This window comes from Salmo trutta, chromosome 5 (genome assembly GCF_901001165.1).
Source record: "Salmo trutta chromosome 5, fSalTru1.1, whole genome shotgun sequence".
NCBI lineage: Eukaryota > Metazoa > Chordata > Actinopteri > Salmoniformes > Salmonidae > Salmo > Salmo trutta.
The window spans coordinates 41,262,887-41,281,353 of record NC_042961.1 but is presented as its reverse complement, the minus strand read 5'-3'; the positions used below and the strand labels follow the sequence as shown (position 1 = coordinate 41,281,353).

The 18,467-nt window shown below is 43.0% G+C and overlaps 1 protein-coding gene across 9 annotated transcripts in view; it reads right to left on the bottom strand.

The window, feature by feature from the left end:
- Nucleotides 1–1,476: 1,476 nt before the first annotated feature.
- Nucleotides 1,477–18,467, bottom strand: part of nrxn2b (neurexin 2b) — a 943,005-nt gene continuing 926,014 nt past the window's right edge. For 8 of the 9 annotated variants that reach the window (XM_029753594.1, XM_029753598.1, XM_029753597.1 and 5 more), the window contains 2 exons: nt 15,073–15,151; nt 1,477–4,873 (listed from right to left, as the gene is read on the bottom strand). In XM_029753594.1, coding sequence (XP_029609454.1) covers nt 3,981–4,873; nt 15,073–15,151 — 972 coding nt within the window. In that variant the 3' untranslated portion in view covers nt 1,477–3,980. The remainder of the gene's footprint in view (nt 4,874–15,072; nt 15,152–18,467) is intronic. The other variant, XM_029753600.1, reaches the window with a different exon arrangement.

Sequence of the window (18,467 nt, the reverse complement as noted above, 5' to 3'; positions counted from 1 at the left end):
GGTGATAGACTAGAAGGATTACCTGCCCTGTTGTCTTCAACGTTACAACTCCTAACCCTGAGGGATGCTCCTCTGTCATTTAAAACGCTGTGCCTGGGGGAACACCCACACACTGTACATCACACAAGCCATTTGAGCGTCTGACTCAGAGAATGAAGTGAATAAACAAGAAAGTGGGACTGAAGTCCCTTCGTGAACGGGAACACACACAAACACGCACACAGTAGCACACACTCATTTAGCATGCCACGGCGGCTGCTTCAGATGATGTCAGAGCTGATGGCTCATTGAGGGAAGCGATGCTGTATTCCTTGTGACGGCTGTGTTTGAGGCTTGTTAACCACAGCCCTTTTCTCAACAATGCGTAGCCATGGGGGAAATAAAGACGCCATAGACGTTTTGATCAATGCAGAGCGAAGCAAGCTCAAGAGGAACAAACAGGGGTATTTTCAGAGAAGAAAAATAAGGGGGTTAGCGTCGGTGCAAAGCTCTCGCACTTCTCCAGACGAGTTAAGAGTAGTAGTGTTTGAGGGGACCTGTCATGTTGGGAAGGCGGGAGCAAACGGCCACAGCGAGGGAAAGAACGGATGATGAAATGGAGAGGAAACACCGACAAGAATTGGAGGGAAAATGGGCACCCAGGCGGGGCCCAGGACCAAGTTTGGGAAACCCTGACCTACCCTGCTGCAGATGACCTTACTCCAGATGTACATCATCTAAGGAAGAGTTCATCGTTGGAGGCCACTGTAGGAAGAGTTCATCGTTGGAGGCCACTGTAGGAAGAGTTCATCGTTGGAGGCCACTGTAGGAAGAGTTCCTCGTTGGAGGCCACTGTAAGAAGAGACACTTCATCTTCCTCTAAATCAAGTAACTCTTACCTGTGTCCTTGTGTTCCTTGCGCAGGTCTTGGTCAGATGAAATACTGTACCTCCAGGATTGTGAGAGCCAAGGGGATGTAGAGGATTATCATCACTACCAGTGGAACATTCACCTCTCTGGGGTTGGGAGCCAGATGTTGTTCATAGTTTGAGTGCTCATTATAAGGGGATATGGGATTTCAGCTGGTATACAGTCTGTGTGTAGGTTAGGAAGCAACGCAGCACCTTTATGGCCTCTTCCACTCGTCACTTATGCATCTTGGAAGGCAGACAGGCTCCTTGTTATGTTGTGATGATATTGGTGTATGTGTATAAATGGATACCTGTGTGTGTCATACATAAACTCGTACAATGACTTTTAAAAAGTGTGATGAACAAATGCTGGAATAACGCCAGTCATATCTAGCCACACTATCTATAATCTATAATATCTATAATGCAGCAGCAAGAATACTTATGCAAGTTGAACTAAGAGACACTTTGGTAAGTGTTATGTCGAGGTTAAAGTAGAAGCATTAACACTTTCCAACCTGAAAAACAACAACACCTGTAATATATTTAACTGATTGAGACCAACAGACCACGCAACAAGAGGTAGAAGAAGTATATAACCAAGTGTATTCCCCTCTGTTAATGTACACATATTTAGAGTAATCTCACTGGAACACTTTACAGTAACATTTAGAAAGAACAGGAAGATACTGGGAGGAGGATGGTTCTTTTTGCAATGGATTGAAAGAGAAACCGGACAAACTGGATGAGGAAAAAGGATGGGTGGGATGGAGCCATTCTCCAGACATGGCGGCCATTTTGACTCTAGCAGTTATAGATAGATATAAAACAATAGAAAATAGAAAATAGAGGATGGATGAGACCATGTGCGGTCTTCAGTTAAATGGTTACCTACAATCTGCCATTGTGAGAAAAGGGGATGAGGTATGGAGAGATGAAGGGATGAACGTGGGACAAGAATGGATTGAGATGGCAGTAGGAGGGATGGAGGAGAGGTTTAATGTTTGTAACCCAAATCACATTTGCTTAATTACCAAAAAATAACATATACATTTTAAATTTCCCAGAATTGATTATCTTTGTCATATTTTTTCTCCGAACAGGAATGGTAATAGGGAAAACACATTTTCTTAGTAATGGGATGAGAGATTCAAATATTTAGACATTTCACAAACTTTTTTTTAAGGTTTTTCTTTTCTTTTCATGGTACAGTTTTCTTTTTTAATAGAGTTGAGAAAATTGGAATACTAGAGTTCTTGTTGTACATCTGCAAGTGAACTTGCTGTTCGCCTTGTTCTGTGTTTTTTTCCATTTAACGTTTTTCACTGGGCTTGCCCTCATTGGCTGTCATCAGTCTTGACCAATGAGAGGCTAGAACGCAGATCCAAGGTAGCGTACGCTTTCCCCCCAACACTAGGGGGCGACAGTGGGACTCCAGCAAATTAATTCACAATTTCCATCAAATGTCTCTCATTTTTCAGGGAAAGAAACTAAAAAACAAAAACAGCAAACAAAAAAACACCGTCCCACTCTTCCTTTTAATCTCCACCTTAGTGGGACTGCGTTTCCCACTGTCGTTGAATGTTGGTCATAGTGTGCATGATTAAGGGGATTGGTGGGGGATGTCGGTCTCACGTCAAGTATCAATTGTCCATCATCTTCGTTATCTATCACCGAGTCCACTGATGCACGTGCATTAGGGTGCTTTTCTCCTCTTTTGACACACTCTCAGTTAGGTCCATAGGGTTTTTTTCTCTGAAACGTCTATACATATATATATTTATATAGAACAAAGTCAGGTTGTCTGCTGGAGGTTGGTTTCTGGTTTGTGTGTGATAGGACTGTAACGACGTGAGCCACATCCTCTGCGGTAGTGGGCTCAGTAGGGGGAAACGCTGTGTGGAGCCCCCCAAGAAAAACACATTACGGATATCTGCTGGAGAACTGAAAGACGACCCAGGGTTTTGGCCTCAGTAGTTGTTTTGGTGGCTAAAACGTAATAGGTAGCATCCGTTGGTTGGTTCAAGGTGTTGTTCTCACACGCGGTTTGCTAGTTATCGTCGTCATTTTTTTGTGTTTTCTCCACAGAAAGTGTCTCTTTTTCAGGAAATGAATACTACATGCTTGAAACACAGCAGAATAATGTTGCATCAGCTCCTCAGGACCATAGACAGGGACAGAAAAAGATGCTCACGAGTGAGAGAAGGAGGGAGAGAAAGAGGGAGAGACTTCACGAGAGACAAGTGAGGTGATGTTTGAATACTTAGATGAGGGAAGGAGGCAGATTTTACACCTAGTTTCTGTATGTTTGGCAGCATTTTGGCATTACTGTACTTGGCTAGCAGTGGGGTTTGAACTTCCAATACAAACCCATCTAGTAGATAGAATCAATACGTTTATGATTTAATATGTTAGCTTTTTAGCTATTTAAACCAGATACTTAACCTCTGATACCGATGAATAGGTCTCTGCTCAAACACTGATGGTGGTTCTTCCTTCCATGTGTCTCTCTATAGTCAATCACCATGCTTAACTCTGATTGTAAGCTATATACAATACCCTTTAAATGGTGCTGGATTACCTAGCTCCGTTGTAGCATGAGCTCTGGGTATGACTGTTGGCACAAAATTATGTTGTATTGAGCGAGGTTTGGCGGCCATTGTAGTCAAGACTTTGTCTGTTTGTGTTCTCAAAGAAAATGTTATGAGGCTAAGTGAAAAAGAATATCACTGTATTGAAGAAAAATACCAAGAATATTTTGAATAGTTGTGGAAAAAATAGGACTATGTGTCGATCTGATTAAGACGTTTAAAACGTTTCTGTGCCATTCCCATCCTTTCTCCCTTTGCTTTAGGCTCTAAATGGGTTGAGGAGGAAAGCGAGAAGGTCATTTTGGCGGCAATGTAACCTATATACTAAACAAATTGAAACTCTGCCCACAAAGATTTTGCTAATTACTTTACAGTTGTCAGTTCATATACTGCCTTACCTTTCTCCTTCCTCTACCTCCATCTCTCCCCTCTCCTCTCTCCCCCTCCCTTCCTCTCTCTGTGCGTCTCCTTTTGTCCTCTGTCTCTGGCTAGGCCGGTCTCAGACGTAGTACTCCTTGTCTTTGTTCTTCTTGTTCTTGGTGGTTGTCTTGGCTGTGCCCGGCTGCTTCTCCTTCACCAGGGTGCCGTTGCTCTGCGTGGCCGAGTTACTGATGTAGTTTCGGCTCTGGTCTACCTGGTAGGAGCCCTCGTCCCGGTTACGGTACTTGTACATGGCGTAGAGCAGGATGAGGATGCAGAGGGCAGCGGCCGCCACGATGCCCACCACCATGCCCGTGGTGCTGCTGGACTCCCTGATTACCTCTACTGCGCCGGGAGGCCCTCCTCTCTCTGGGGAGGTGGGGTCTGGGGTGGGCACATGGGGGAAATTGGGAGGGTAGGTTACGCCTGGGACGTGGCGGTGGCGGTCAGGGTCTGAGGAGGGGTGGGTGGGCGGCAGCAGCACCTGGTCCCGGGTGTTCATCTTGCCGGCGGGGTTTTTGCTGCTGCTGCCGCCGGGCTTGTTGAGCCTGGGGCCTAGCTGGTTGGGGTTGGCTGTGGGGGTGGAGGACAGGGGGGGGCGGTGGGAGTTGGGGGGCCGGTGGGAGAAGTGATGGTCGTGGGGGTTATGGATGCCACCCTCGTTGGGGGGAGGGGGGAGGACCGTCCTGTCGGTGACGAGGGGGGAGTTTTTGTAATAGTCCTCGTCGTCCGACTCGGTCATCTCACCCGAGCCATAGGCGGACACCTCGATGGGTCCCGCCTCCTCGCAGTCCTCCTGGTCCAGTGGGCAGGGGGGGCGACCGTTGGGCAGGGGGAGGGACTCTTTGGTCGTTTCGAGGAAGGGTAGGAGGGACCGGTAGGTGGGGGGCGGGGGGATTACAGGGTAGCGGGTGGCGATGGATGGGGGGTCTAGGGAGTCCACCGTTATTATGGGCAACACTAATTCACCTCCTAGGACAAGAAAGAGACAACGGAGGGAAAAGAGTGTTAGTAAAGAACAGAGCGCCCTCTCCAGACCAAAAAAGAAAAACAACAAAAGATCAAATGAAAACAGCAACACCATTATTAGAACAGCACTAAAACCTGACATGAGGTCAGTTCTAAAGTTGAGTTAGTCTCTAGTCTTCTATTTAAAGAGTTAAGCTGACTAAACAGATGTACAATACATAGTATAAAAGATAATAATACATTTTCTGACTATCCTTACATCTCCCTTGCTCTAGACTGAACATGACTATACATATATGTTACTGTTGTCCATGGACAACATGTTTAAAAGACTAAACAACAGATCAACATCTACTAGATACAAGCTATGCTTTGCTGTCTGCCTGTCAATGCTGTTCTATTTCTACGCTAACTCTCAGTTTTCTTTGGGTTAAATAAGATAGCAAACCACGGAGTTCAGGTCACTTACATCAACAAATTGGCCGCATGATTTTTGCATGAAAAAAAAAATTACAAAAAGAAAGCTGCGTAAGATTGTTCTTGGATAGTGATAAACAACCCCCCCCCCCCCGACACCCCCCGACACCCCCCCCCCCCCCACCCCATTTCTTTATCTTGTGTGTGTGTGAAAAATCTAATAATTCTCTAAATAATTCATTGTGTTTTTCAGTTTTCATAAAGAATGGCTCAAATCCTATTCTGCCTGGGGGCATGGTGGATTCCATGGCTCAGTTCTAATTAGCTGTAATCTGTATTCAAACCCTGAAGACCAGCTGGGGGAAACTGATGCCCCTAGTTTCTACCCCGAAACACAGTCTACAGATGCGGTTCTAACACCCACATCCCTCCCAGTAGATATGCTAAAACAAGGAACATTAAAATTCTACCAATTATCACCCGACACAGTTAACAATTTCTCAGATCTTTATGCCTTAGCCCCTTTTCTCTATGCCTTTATATTCAGTGTTAGAGGGAATTGGATAATTTTTACTTTTTTTGTCCTTTTGTAATATAATCACACCCACAGTTAATAAAACATTTTGGGTGTTATAAGTCAGTACATTGCTTTAAAGATAGGTCAGGACAAAATCATTGAGACAAACATAGGAGTACCAATTGGAGACGTTAAACATAATAGGAAAATGTTAGCAGTACATAGCACAATATCAATGACAAGTTACATTCCCTCTTCAAAAAACAATTTGCTACCCTCTGCCGCATCCCATAATCTTGTTAGGGTCACAATCACAGAAACAATTTGCAAAAATGTTAGGGGCAGTTTAAAAGATTATGACATTTCTCTTTATGGACAATGATAAGGTTAGTCACAGAAATGTCCATAACATGAATCATACATATTCTTAACCCTGGCCCTTTCTTGAGTTGATGAGGTAAATTTGTGTATCTAAACGGAATAGGGATCGGATAAAGCGAGTGAGTGTGGAGTGGGGATTCTAGAAATGTGTATTGAGGGTATTTTGGGCTGTATTTGTCATTCCCAGGCCAACATATCCCACAAGTGCTCAAGCCCCCTCCAAGCCCTCAAGCCCCCATTTTTCCTGACAACCCCACAATAAGTAGGGCAAGGGACTTTCATAAGGGTTATAATGCAACTTTTACACAAAACCTTTCAAAAGATAATCAACAATAACACACAGAGCAACAACAAGCCCTTTAAAGGGAGTAAAAACATGAATGCTGAGAAAGAGAAAGTTAGTCAGTATTCAACCTTATAGAACCTTATAGGATCAAGCCCAGTCCCAACTCATACAACTCCTACTGCACAGTCAAAATGGCCATGTTACCGTGGCAACATAATCGTGCCTACTTTTATGAGTATTTCTGTGTCTGAGGGTTGAGATTCACCTTGAAGAGTGTTGGCACATTTGAGGAACAAAGAAAAGTAAACAGAGAAAATGAATAAACCGTAAACCCAAAATAAGCTAGAACTATAGAATATTAGATGACTTGTCATCCATATTCTGTACATTCGTCAGATTCTGAGCATTGTTTTCTACTTTCCCGTCTTCTTGTACTCTAGAGATATGTCGCTTCTATTCTGACTTGCTGGATAAGATAGACTTGCATCTATCTTTACCTCGCCATCTGTCTGTATGACTGAAATGGTGCCAGCGGAATGCCTCGCTGTCCTCCTGCCTCTCTGTATGCAGCCTGCCCCTCACTGTGTTCCACTACTGCGTGGCTCAGTTACAGGTGTCTGACACCGAGGGAATGTTGTAAGAAAACCAAGAGCCGTTATGAAGCTGTCCAGCATCTGGTGAAGCTGCTCAAGGTGTGCCCTGTCTACAGAATGATAAGAGGGTGAGCTTAGGTGAATGTTTGGCGTTGTTCGCCACAATGTGATTATATCGGTGGGAAAAAAATGCCACTTTGTCTGAGTAATTGCTAAAGATTCTGTGTGAACCTGCCTCTAAGTAGTCATGATCATTAGGTCAATCCAAGACTTTCTTAAAAAGTGGATTCATTTATTAGCGTTTGCATTGCTCTCAAATGTGTTGCATTCCTTTGGTTCTAATTATCATGAAATAGAATGTGAAAGTGCAAACGATACCAGCACTCGCTTCTTGCCACGTAATTCAGCTTTGTGCCATAAGCGTTGTCCTTGGTGCCGTACTTGGATAGGAAAAGTTACTGTTGACCACAGGGCCAAGGTTGGAGTAGATGACGGTTTGTCAACCCCCAAACACAGACCCACACAGGCATCTACATGTACAGCTGCACTCGTCTCACTTGTCTCTTCACTGAGTGTCTCTTTGTCTTGACACAGTCCTATCAACACCTCTGGTATACCTCCCCTTCCCATGACTGTGCCTGTAAACTGCATATGCAGCTTCTGATTGGTCAGATGGCACCCACAGGTTGGCCACCATAGCCACACCATTGGCTGTATGATGAATCAGCTGGTGTGAACGGACATGTTCAAACAGGTTTCAAACGCTTCGGTTATCATCACACTGAGAACTGCCAAGAACCCATAGAGAACCCATAGAGAACCCATAGAGAACCCATAGAGAACCCATTGCGGTGCCCTTCGTTCGGAAGATTGAAAATCCACTTTACTCGCTACATTGTAAAAGGATTTGACCTGTCGAGAGAATGAGCTTCTCCCATAGTTAGGTTAGCCCGCCGTGGCGTCACTCGTCTTCATAGCTCACCATCTCCATAGCGCTAGAGGATGACTCACCTTGTTCAAACCAAAACTCAAAGTGGGTGTGTTTTTTTCCCCCCCTCGGCGTTAAAGAGGGAAACCGATGCATCGACGACGGATGCCAAACAAACACCGGGACTTAGTTGTTCTGCCGATCACGTTGGCTCGTCCTGAGCCACTTGAAAAATGAACGGTTGAACGACTGTTCAGAGTTGATACGCTGCATAAAGAATGAACTTTGATTACGCTGTGAAGAGAATAGAGCACACAGGGACGCGTACGTTCTAGTCGAATCATTCTCCATCTCCACAACTGTCAACTATACTGGATAATATTCCATTTAATAAAGACTACATTCTTGATTTAGTTAAAGGAAGACTCCCCCCAAAAACCATATTTTGGTATTTGTTTAATTAGCCCATTGTTGACATAGTGCCAAAATGTTTTGCATGTCAGGAATCAAGTTTTCAAGATATGTAACTTTCAAAATGCATCTTATGGGCCAAATATCTGCATTTTGAAAGTTACATATCTTGAAAACCTAATGTAGTGTGCCTTCGATAGTGAAAAGCATTCCACAGTGCATCATTGAATATACAGTCCACGCGAGCCGTCCTATGATGAGGGTGGGTCATTTATTCTGACGTTGATTGATGAAGGTACGTTCACCACGTATGGTTGATTATAACGGATTGCTTTCCCGAGTGCTTTTCTACACAACACTTCTGGATGGGTTCCATGAACTCTCACTCGTGTTGGCTCGTTCGGCAGCCTAGAGTTTCTACCTCAGACGAGCGCTGTTTGATCATGGGCTGAGTCAACGCATGAAATATCAACCTTTCCTCTTTTCCTCTCATTATTTTTCTCCTCTTCGCCTTGATTTGTCTCACAATCTATTCTCTCACTCTATTCTTCTCCCTCTCAATCACTGTCAGTGTTCTCATCTCATCTCTAACATATTTACTGTCAGTGTTCTCATCTCATCTCTAACATATTTACTGTCAGTGTTTTCTCATCTCTAACATATTTACTGTCAGTGTTTTCTCATCTCATCTCTAACATATTTACTGTCAGTGTTTTCTCATCTCTCTCTAACATATTTACTGTCAGTGTTTTCTCATCTCTCTCTAACATATTTACTGTCAGTGTTTTCTCATCTCTCTCTAACATATTTACTGTCAGTGTTTTCTCATCTCTAACATATTTACTGTCAGTGTTTTCTCATCTCTCTCCGACATATTTACTGTCAGTGTTTTCTCATCTCTCTCTGACATATTTACTGTCAGTGTTTTCTCATCTCTCTCCGACATATTTACTGTCAGTGTTTTCTCATCTCTCTCTAACATATTTACTGTCAGTGTTTTCTCATCTCTCTCGAACATATTTACTGTCAGTGTTTTCTCATCTCTCTCGAACATATTTACTGTCAGTGTTTTCTCATCTCTCTCTAACATATTTACTGTCAGTGTTTTCTCATCTCTCTCTAACATATTTACTGTCAGTGTTTTCTCATCTCTCTCTAACATATTTACTGTCAGTGTTTTCTCATCTCTCTCCGACATATTTACTGTCAGTGTTTTCTCATCTCTCTCTAACATATTTACTGAGATGTTTTTTGTTTGTTATTATTAATTTTCTTAATCTACAATGGTAAAATGGGCACGTATTTTTTTCAAAATTCTCAATACTGCCACCGTGGCCCGTAGAGGTTAAGACTAGAACATGTGTTACTATAAAAAACAAGGGACAGATGTTTCATCCAAATGACGTATTTGCAGGGCACACTAAAATCCACATACTAATTACTGAACAAAGAGGAAAAACAAATCTGGCAAACGAAATTTGTTAGAAATTGTTCACAGTTGTGGGTAGACATCCCATGGCGAATCCGGTTATCCTAACTGTGCTAACATCGCGTGCTGGCTGGAGAGATATTTGGACCCCTGTTATCTTTTGTTCAGTAATATTATTATTTTGTAATTACATTTTTAATGTGATTTCTTGAACATGAATTTATTTTTAATAGGATATTGCTACAGTGTTTTTGTCCACGAGGAGATTGAAGAGCTGAAGCTGCTTGATATTCTGTCTCAGTGAACATATTGGATTTTAAGTACCTCATAAGACACCCAATATAATATATTGATATCAAGAAAATGCCTCAACTCTAGTCTCTGTTGACTTATGGAAATATACGCAACGTATTAACCAGCACAGATTGGCTTCCTAGGAAAATCTTTATTTAGACACTGTATAATATATACGCAAGAGGAAAAGGAAGATATTGCTACAGGCAATGTGATCATTTTAAATTGCCCTGTATGACCCAAAATGGCTATAGTTATAGAGTCTAGAGGGTATATAATCTAGCTAAGGTGATATGAAATATATCAACATCGCCATATTGAGCTCAATGGGTCCGTTTGTCCACAGGGGGGGCTGCAGTGCTGTCTATGAGAAGTTAAAGGGGCTGGGTTTGGATTTTCAATCACGTTACTTCGGTCTCACCGTTTGTTCTTTAAAGGGGAAGTTTCATGATTAATTATTTATTGCGGTCTCAGAGCAGGTCTGGCCGGGGAACTGAACTTTCGATCTCACTGACGTGGTGCTCTGTGATAACCCTTTCCCCTGTCCCTCTCAAGAGACGTTACTGTAAGGGTAAATGGATGAAAGAGGGGGGGAGAGAGAGAGAGAGAGAGAGAAAGAAAGGGGGGGGGGGCAGAGAGAGAGAGGGAGAGAAAAGAAGAAGAAAAGGACAAGGTAAGAAAGGGAGAGATGATGAAAAAGTGAGAGGGAAAGAAATTGGGAGGGATAGGGAGGGAGGGAGAAAGAAGTTCGAACGAGAAAAACAGATAGATTTTTGTTGTCGTTTTTCAAAATTGAATATTAAAACATACACTCTACCTGCAGTGATGCTGCTCAATATTTACATTACATTTACATTACATCTAGCTGGCGCTCCCATCCAGAGCGACCCACAGGAGCAACCAGGGTCAAGCGCCCCGCCCAAGGGCAAATCGTCAGATCCCCCCACCCACTCGACTCGGGGACCCAAACCAGCAACCTCTCACCCACCGGCCCAACGCTCGCGACTGCCAGGCCACCCGCCGTCCCCAACCAGAGTTCCCCCGAGAGCTACCCCTCAACCATCCAAGACCCTCCCACAGCCCCCCCTATCTCCACCCCCTCCAAGCCACCATCCCTTTCCAACCCAACCAAAACAACTACCCACCCGTTGTGCCAACAACCAATAAAAATGATAAAAGATTTTAAAAAAGACAAGAACAAAGGAAAACAACGACAATGTAAATACAAAAGACATCAAGGACAATAAAAACTCGAACAGCAAGAGGCGGATTGTTAGCAGGCTAGAGAGAGTAGACTGGAGCTAGCTGTGATGTCTGTCTGTCTGTCTGTGCGTGCCTGCGACTCCTCCAAAGCTGATGCTGCAGTGTAGATAGCAGGGTTTTGTTAAAGGGATCCCTGCTATGTATTCTCCCTATTCTGGCTGGGGCTCATTAAAAGTGAGCGAAACCAAATCCAGGCTTGTTGGATGATGTAATTACAGCAAGCCTAACGAGGCCAAAGATTAATTAGCCCGGTGGGAGAGGCAGGCAGGGCAGATAGAAAACTAATCGGAGGGATCCCCACATTTCTCTCTCTCTCTCTCTTTTCCCCTCTCTCTCCTCCACTCCTTCTCTCTTTGGAGAGTAAAGGGACGTGACGCACATCTCAATGCCAGTCACTCCTCCAAGATGTGGAATCTCGCTCCCTCTCTCTCTCTCTCTCTCCCTCTCCCTCTCCCTCTCTCCCTCTCTCTCTCTCTCTCTCTCTCTCTCTCTCTCTCCCTCCCTCTCCCTCTCCCTCTCCCTCCCTCTCCCTCTCCCTCGGCTGCGGCCCCTTCTTTCTTTTATGATCCGACTCACTCCTCTCCCTCTCTGTCGCCATCCTAGTTCTGTCTCCCTTTCTTTATCTTTATCTGTGTGTGTGTGTGTGTGTGTGTGTGTGTCTGTCTGTGTCTGTATCTCTCTTTGGACTTGTCTCCCTTTAGAAAAGCCATCAGAGAATTACAACAAAAACAACGACAACAAAAAATGGTTTGAGCTTTCCGCACTTTCCTCTAAGGAAACACAAACCCCTTTTAAAGGGAGGAATAAAACAAAACCGGTACAACAAGATGCTCTCGATGTAGTGAATCAACAGAAACACCAACAGTCCTTTACAATTACAACTCTACTATCCCTACTACTTCTGAATATAGCCGTGGAGCATGAACAAACCTTGCCAGAGCAAAGCAGCTGCTTGTTACAGTAGGGAGCTAACCGTATTGATCAATATCAAATTCTCATTAGTGCTCCATCCCATATTTCAGAGACAAATCAAGGCCGTCTCGGAACAGGTCTCCTGCTGCAGCTCCAATAGAAATGGATGGAGCAGGGCTCCACAATCGGCTGACATGAGAGGTAGATCTCCCCAGTCATTGGCTCATATCAGATCATGACTATTGGCTGTGGCTGTCTACAATATTTACAGCAGCGGAGGCTCCTCAGAGGAGGAAGGGCAAGACCTCAGTGAATTTCATAAAAATGAAAATAGAGAAATGTAAAAAAGTTATAAGTTTTTAATAAACTAGACTAAATATATTCCCGTCACCAAGAAATGTATTAAAACACACTGTTTTGCAATGAAGGTTGCAGCATGAACTCTTGCAGCAGGAACTGACATTTTGTCCACCCAATCAAAGAATCAGAGAATGAATCTAGTACTGAAAGCATAAGCTACACCTAGCTACTGTAGCACTGCAGTGCATAAAACGTGGTGAGTATATGACTCAAAGAGAGTGAAAGACGTTTCTTCAAAAAATATGGAGAATCAAGAGAAAGGGGGAGAGAGACATTTCATAGTATTTTATTCACTTTCAAGTTGCTAGCGAATGCAGCTTTCTAGTTTAGTCTACTCAAACACCTGGCTCAAGAGGGATGCAATGTTAGCTAGCTGGCTATGGCTATCGAACACTAACTTATTTCCACTGGGGCCAGCCGGTGTGACTGCTAAACTGCTTGCTGACTGTACACTGTTCTGCATGATTGTAGCGGGTTTACTAATGCATTAGTTCTATAACCTATTAGGTTATGAAGGTTTGGCTTGGAAAGTGTTTTTTGCCTGGTCACAGACCGCTGGTGTTGTTCACTGAAGTCCAGGTGAGAGAGGAGGAGAGAGTGTAGATGCAAGAAGAAATTACAACGAGCAAAGGGATCATGCTGTTTGTATGTGGCTGCTATGAAAGTGAACTGTGTTTGTGTGTGATCAGGGGTGTATTCATTCAGCCGATTGTGTTAAAAAAAGTTTCTTAAACAAAAGCAAATGGGATAAACATATCTGAATTTGTCCAACAGAAAATCTCTTTTGCAAATGTTGGACTAGGACTAAAGATTACACCCTAGATCTGCTAGATGCAGGCAAGAGAGTACAAGGCAGTGTTGAATGTATCACTGTCTGTTACCTCGATTACAACAAACAAATCCCTCCAACTGTGCACCTACATTGTAAACTTTCATTCATAGACTAGGTTGTAGCAACCTGATGATGGGTATAGGGAACATTCGAGTATCACGTAGTAGCCTAAAGCTATCGCTGTTACATTGAGCTGGGTGAATGGAATATGAATGACAGTCATCCAATACGCTGTAATAAAAATAAGTCCATGCTCATAATGATCGTCCTCCCTCATCTTAAATGGCACCGACCGCCACTGGTTCAGAATACATAACCTGACTGGGACAATGGAGAACAGCAGGGAGAGGGGTGTATGTGTGTGTGGAGGATAAGGGTGTGTGTGTGTGTGGAGGATAAGGGTGTGTGTGTGTGTGTGTGTGAGAGAGCGAAAGTGAGTGAGAGAGAGATTTTGTGTGTGGGTGTGCAATGTGTGTATGTGTGTGTGTGTTCGTGCTTCTGTATGCGTGTGTGTCTTTCACGGTCTTATAGGTAGGAGGGATAATGCTGTCCTGTCTGTATGATTGTTGTTGTGTCTCGGGGGTGATGGTCAGAGACAGACTAGTGTCTATCTGGAGGCGTGTGTGTGTGTGTGTTGCTCTCCTCCCTAGAGAGATTACTTTTGGGCAGCAGTCAGTCACCAAAAACTGCTTCTGATAAGAAGACAATTTCAGCTTCCACCAACTACAGTGAAACCACACAGATAATCGACGTAGTGTAGAATATTTCACCCACTTAAAGTGTAATAAGCGTTTCATTCGATGTAAAGTCGCCTTGACATTACTGAATCAATATAGTCAAAACGTAATATAATCCGGAATGAGTTCTACTGCACATCAAATAAAAACATGAATATAAAAAAACGGAACGCTAACAAAATGTTCCTGATGGTTTTATAAAGGTTATTTCCTAGGCTAGAGTTATTTCTAGACCTCCTAGGTTGTTTAGCGTACGCGTTTGATTTGGGCCTTCTGGAAAACATAGAAACACGCCCAGTAGAGATTAGCTCTGGCAGTCTTAGCATTCTGATTCATGTAAGAGTTCTTGGCAGTTCCCTGGCAACCAGCCAGCGCACTATGTCTTGAAACCACAGTCAACATCCTGCCCTTTTCACAGGCCCTCTCCATCCCCTCTCAGAAGTTCGTTTTGACCTTTCCGCTCACTCCGACATCGCTCAGCTCCGAGCCCGCTGTGAGGCAGACGGTCAAGAGGAGTTCAATGTTGAACCTGTCCGGAATCGTTAAGAACGGAGTGGCTGATTGGTGCAACAGCTGGCCTAGCACCAGCTGCTACCCAATCAGGATGCAAAGCTGCCCCGCAGATGGCTCGGGAGACTTAAACTGTCACTTCACAGCTTTGAACCTTAGCCAATGAGAAACCAGGGTGGGCACACATCTGACCAATCAGGGCTGCATGTGGGTGGTCATGAGGTCACAGTAGTAGAATAAAGTGGGTAAGGGGAGCTAGCTGTTTCTGTTGTGGGTCTCTGCTGGGCTGGTGGACCCCTGTAGTGGACACAGAACCCCCAGAGTGGACTCACCATTTCCAGGCTCGCACTCCTCCAAGTCCTCGTCATCGCTGGGACACTCAGCAGATGCTACCAACAGATCATCCGTGTTCTAGAACAGAGATGGAGAAGGAGAAAGAGGCAGATAGAAGGGTGTGAGTGCGTGTTCTACTACCCAGACGTTTTTCCTGACCCTAGGACCTGTCCAGGAACAACTCGGCCCTGGATGTAGGATATAGTGTAACTAGGGTCCCTGGTCAGGTAGCCTAAACCTAAACCTTACCCATCATGCAACCTGTCATGCACGAAAGAACAAGGTAAGCCTACTGCAAAGTCATAACTTCAACTTAGTCATCACTCTGTTTCTGCTTTAGCCAAGTCGTTCATCATCGTCACGCAGAAACCGAATGACAACCGAGCTGACACCCCTCCATTTTGAGATCCCCACATAAAATACAACCCAGTGAAAACCAATTGTTGAAGTCCATTAAGCCCAGAGCCACAACGAGCTAGTGGAAGCTAGGCTAATAGCCCCCATACAAAAAGCCCATTCAGAACTCTGTTCCTCGTGTACTATCCCTCTCACCCACTTGTGCTGCTAGGAAGCACATTGTCTAGTCTATTATCCTCAACCCCCAGGCTCAAGTTAATATTCAAGATGAGTTCAGCCTGATGGAATATAGGTGGGAGGGATGAGGGCTTTTAACATGGGCAGCACAATTCCTTTGAGCACGGTGATCTGTTCACTGTCTGTACACAGAGTTTAACCTCTCTCCATCCATTATGTATCCACAGACAGGATGCATTCACTTATGTGTGTGTGGGTGTGTGTGTGGGTGTGCATGTGTGTATGAGAGCGAGATAGAGAGTGAGTGAGTGTGTGTGTGTGTGTGTGTGTGTGTGTGTGTGTGTGTGTCCATCTGGGCCTCTCAGATGGGCTTAATGAGAACATGGCAAAATCTGCATCTTCCATTTCATTTCCATCCTAAATGACCAGCGCTCCCTTTGATAACAAATATCGAATTATGTAACCTAGAATGAATTTCTAACATTCTGTGATTTCAAAGTGGTGGTCTTCTAATATACAGTATATTTTATTTGTATTTTCTCTTTATTGATATAGAAAGGCATTAACGAGAGGGGGGAGACAGATGTAGAGGAAGGCAAATATGAAGGTGGGGTTGGAGTCCATGCCTAACAGTACTGGTATTTTTACGTTTACATTTTAGGAATACAGCTTTAAAACTTCACCTAGATATCAAGGAATATCTGAAGTGAAAATATCCTCATGTTTGACAATGGCACTACAATAGAGCTTGTATTTATTTATTGAGCTAGAGTAGTCCGCTCAGTAACACTTGCTATTAGAATATACTAATTGCAGTCCGCTCAGTAACACTTGCTATTAGAATATACTAATTGCAGTCCGCTCAGTAACACATGCTATTAGAATATACTAATTGGAGTCCACTCAGTAACACTTGCTATTAGAATATACTAATTGGAGTCCACTCACTAACACATGCTATTAGAATATACTAATTGGAGTCCACTCAGTAACACTTGCTATTAGAATATACTAATTGGAGTCCACTCAGTAACACTTGCTATTAGAATATACTAATTGGAGTCCACTCAGTAACACATGCTATTAGAATATACTAATTGCAGTCCACTCAGTAACACTTGCTATTAGAATAAACTAATTGGAGTCCACTCAGTAACACATGCTATTAGAATATACTAATTGCAGTCCGCTCAGTAACACTTGCTATTAGAATATACTAATTGCAGTCCACTCAGTAACACTTGCTATTAGAATATACTAATTGCAGTCCGCTCAGTAACACTTGCTATTAGAATATACTAATTGCAGTCCGCTCAGTAACACTTGCTATTAGAATATACTAATTGCAGTCCGCTCAGTAACACTTGCTATTAGAATATACTAATTGCAGTCCACTCAGTAACACTTGCTATTAGAATATACTAATTGCAGTCCACTCAGTAACACTTGCTATTAGAATATACTAATTGGAGTCCACTCAGTAACACTTGCTATTAGAATATACTAATTGGAGTCCACTCAGTAACACATGCTATTAGAATATACTAATTGCAGTCCACTCAGTAACACTTGCTATTAGAATATACTAATTGCAGTCCACTCAGTAACACTTGCTATTAGAATATACTAATTGCAGTCCACTCAGTAACACTTGCTATTAGAATATACTAATTGGAGTCCACTCAGTAACACTTGCTATTAGAATATACTAATTGCAGTCCGCTCAGTAACACTTGCTATTAGATTATACTAATTGGAGTCCACTCAGTAACACTTGCTATTAGAATATACTAATTGGAGTCCACTCAGTAACACTTGCTATTAGAATATACTAATTGGAGTCCACTCAGTAACACTTGCTATTAGAATATACTAATTGCAGTGCAGTCCACTCAGTAACACTTGCTATTAGAATATACTAATTGCAGTCCACTCAGTAACACTTGCTATTAGAATATACTAATTGCAGTCCACTCAGTAACACTTGCTATTAGAATATACTAATTGCAGTCCACTCAGTAACACTTGCTATTAGAATATACTAATTGCAGTCCACTCAGTAACACTTGCTATTAGAATATACTAATTGCAGTCCACTCAGTAACACTTGCTATTAGAATATACTAATTGCAGTCCACTCAGTAACACTTGCTATTAGAATATACTAATTGCAGTCCACTCAGTAACACTTGCTATTAGAATATACTAATTGCAGTCCGCTCAGTAACACGTGCTATTAGAATATACTAATTGCAGTCCACTCAGTAACACATGCTATTAGAATATACTAATTGGAGTCCACTCAGTAACACTTGCTATTAGAATATACTAATTGGAGTCCACTCAGTAACACTTGCTATTAGAATATACTAATTGGAGTCCACTCAGTAACACTTGCTATTAGAATATACTAATTGCAGTCCACTCAGTAACACTTGCTATTAGAATATACTAATTGGAGTCCACTCAGTAACACTTGCTATTAGAATATACTAATTGCAGTCCACTCAGTAACACTTGCTATTAGAATATACTAATTGGAGTCCACTCAGTAACACTTGCTATTAGAATATACTAATTGGAGTCCACTCAGTAACACTTGCTATTAGAAGCTGTACGTTGTCAATGAATGATCTCAATTACTCCCCCTGGTGTTAGGAATGCAGACATTCACTTATTTCATCGGCGCAACCTGCCCAACCTGCACTGCTGACGTGTTGCTGCAATACTTTCCACTCATGCAGGCCAGTGTTTCCCGAATCTCTTCTCGAGTACCACATGACAGTTATACTCATTTAATCTATTCTAGTACCAGCATCATTCAACTGGTCAACCAATCATCAAGCTCTTGATTAGTTGA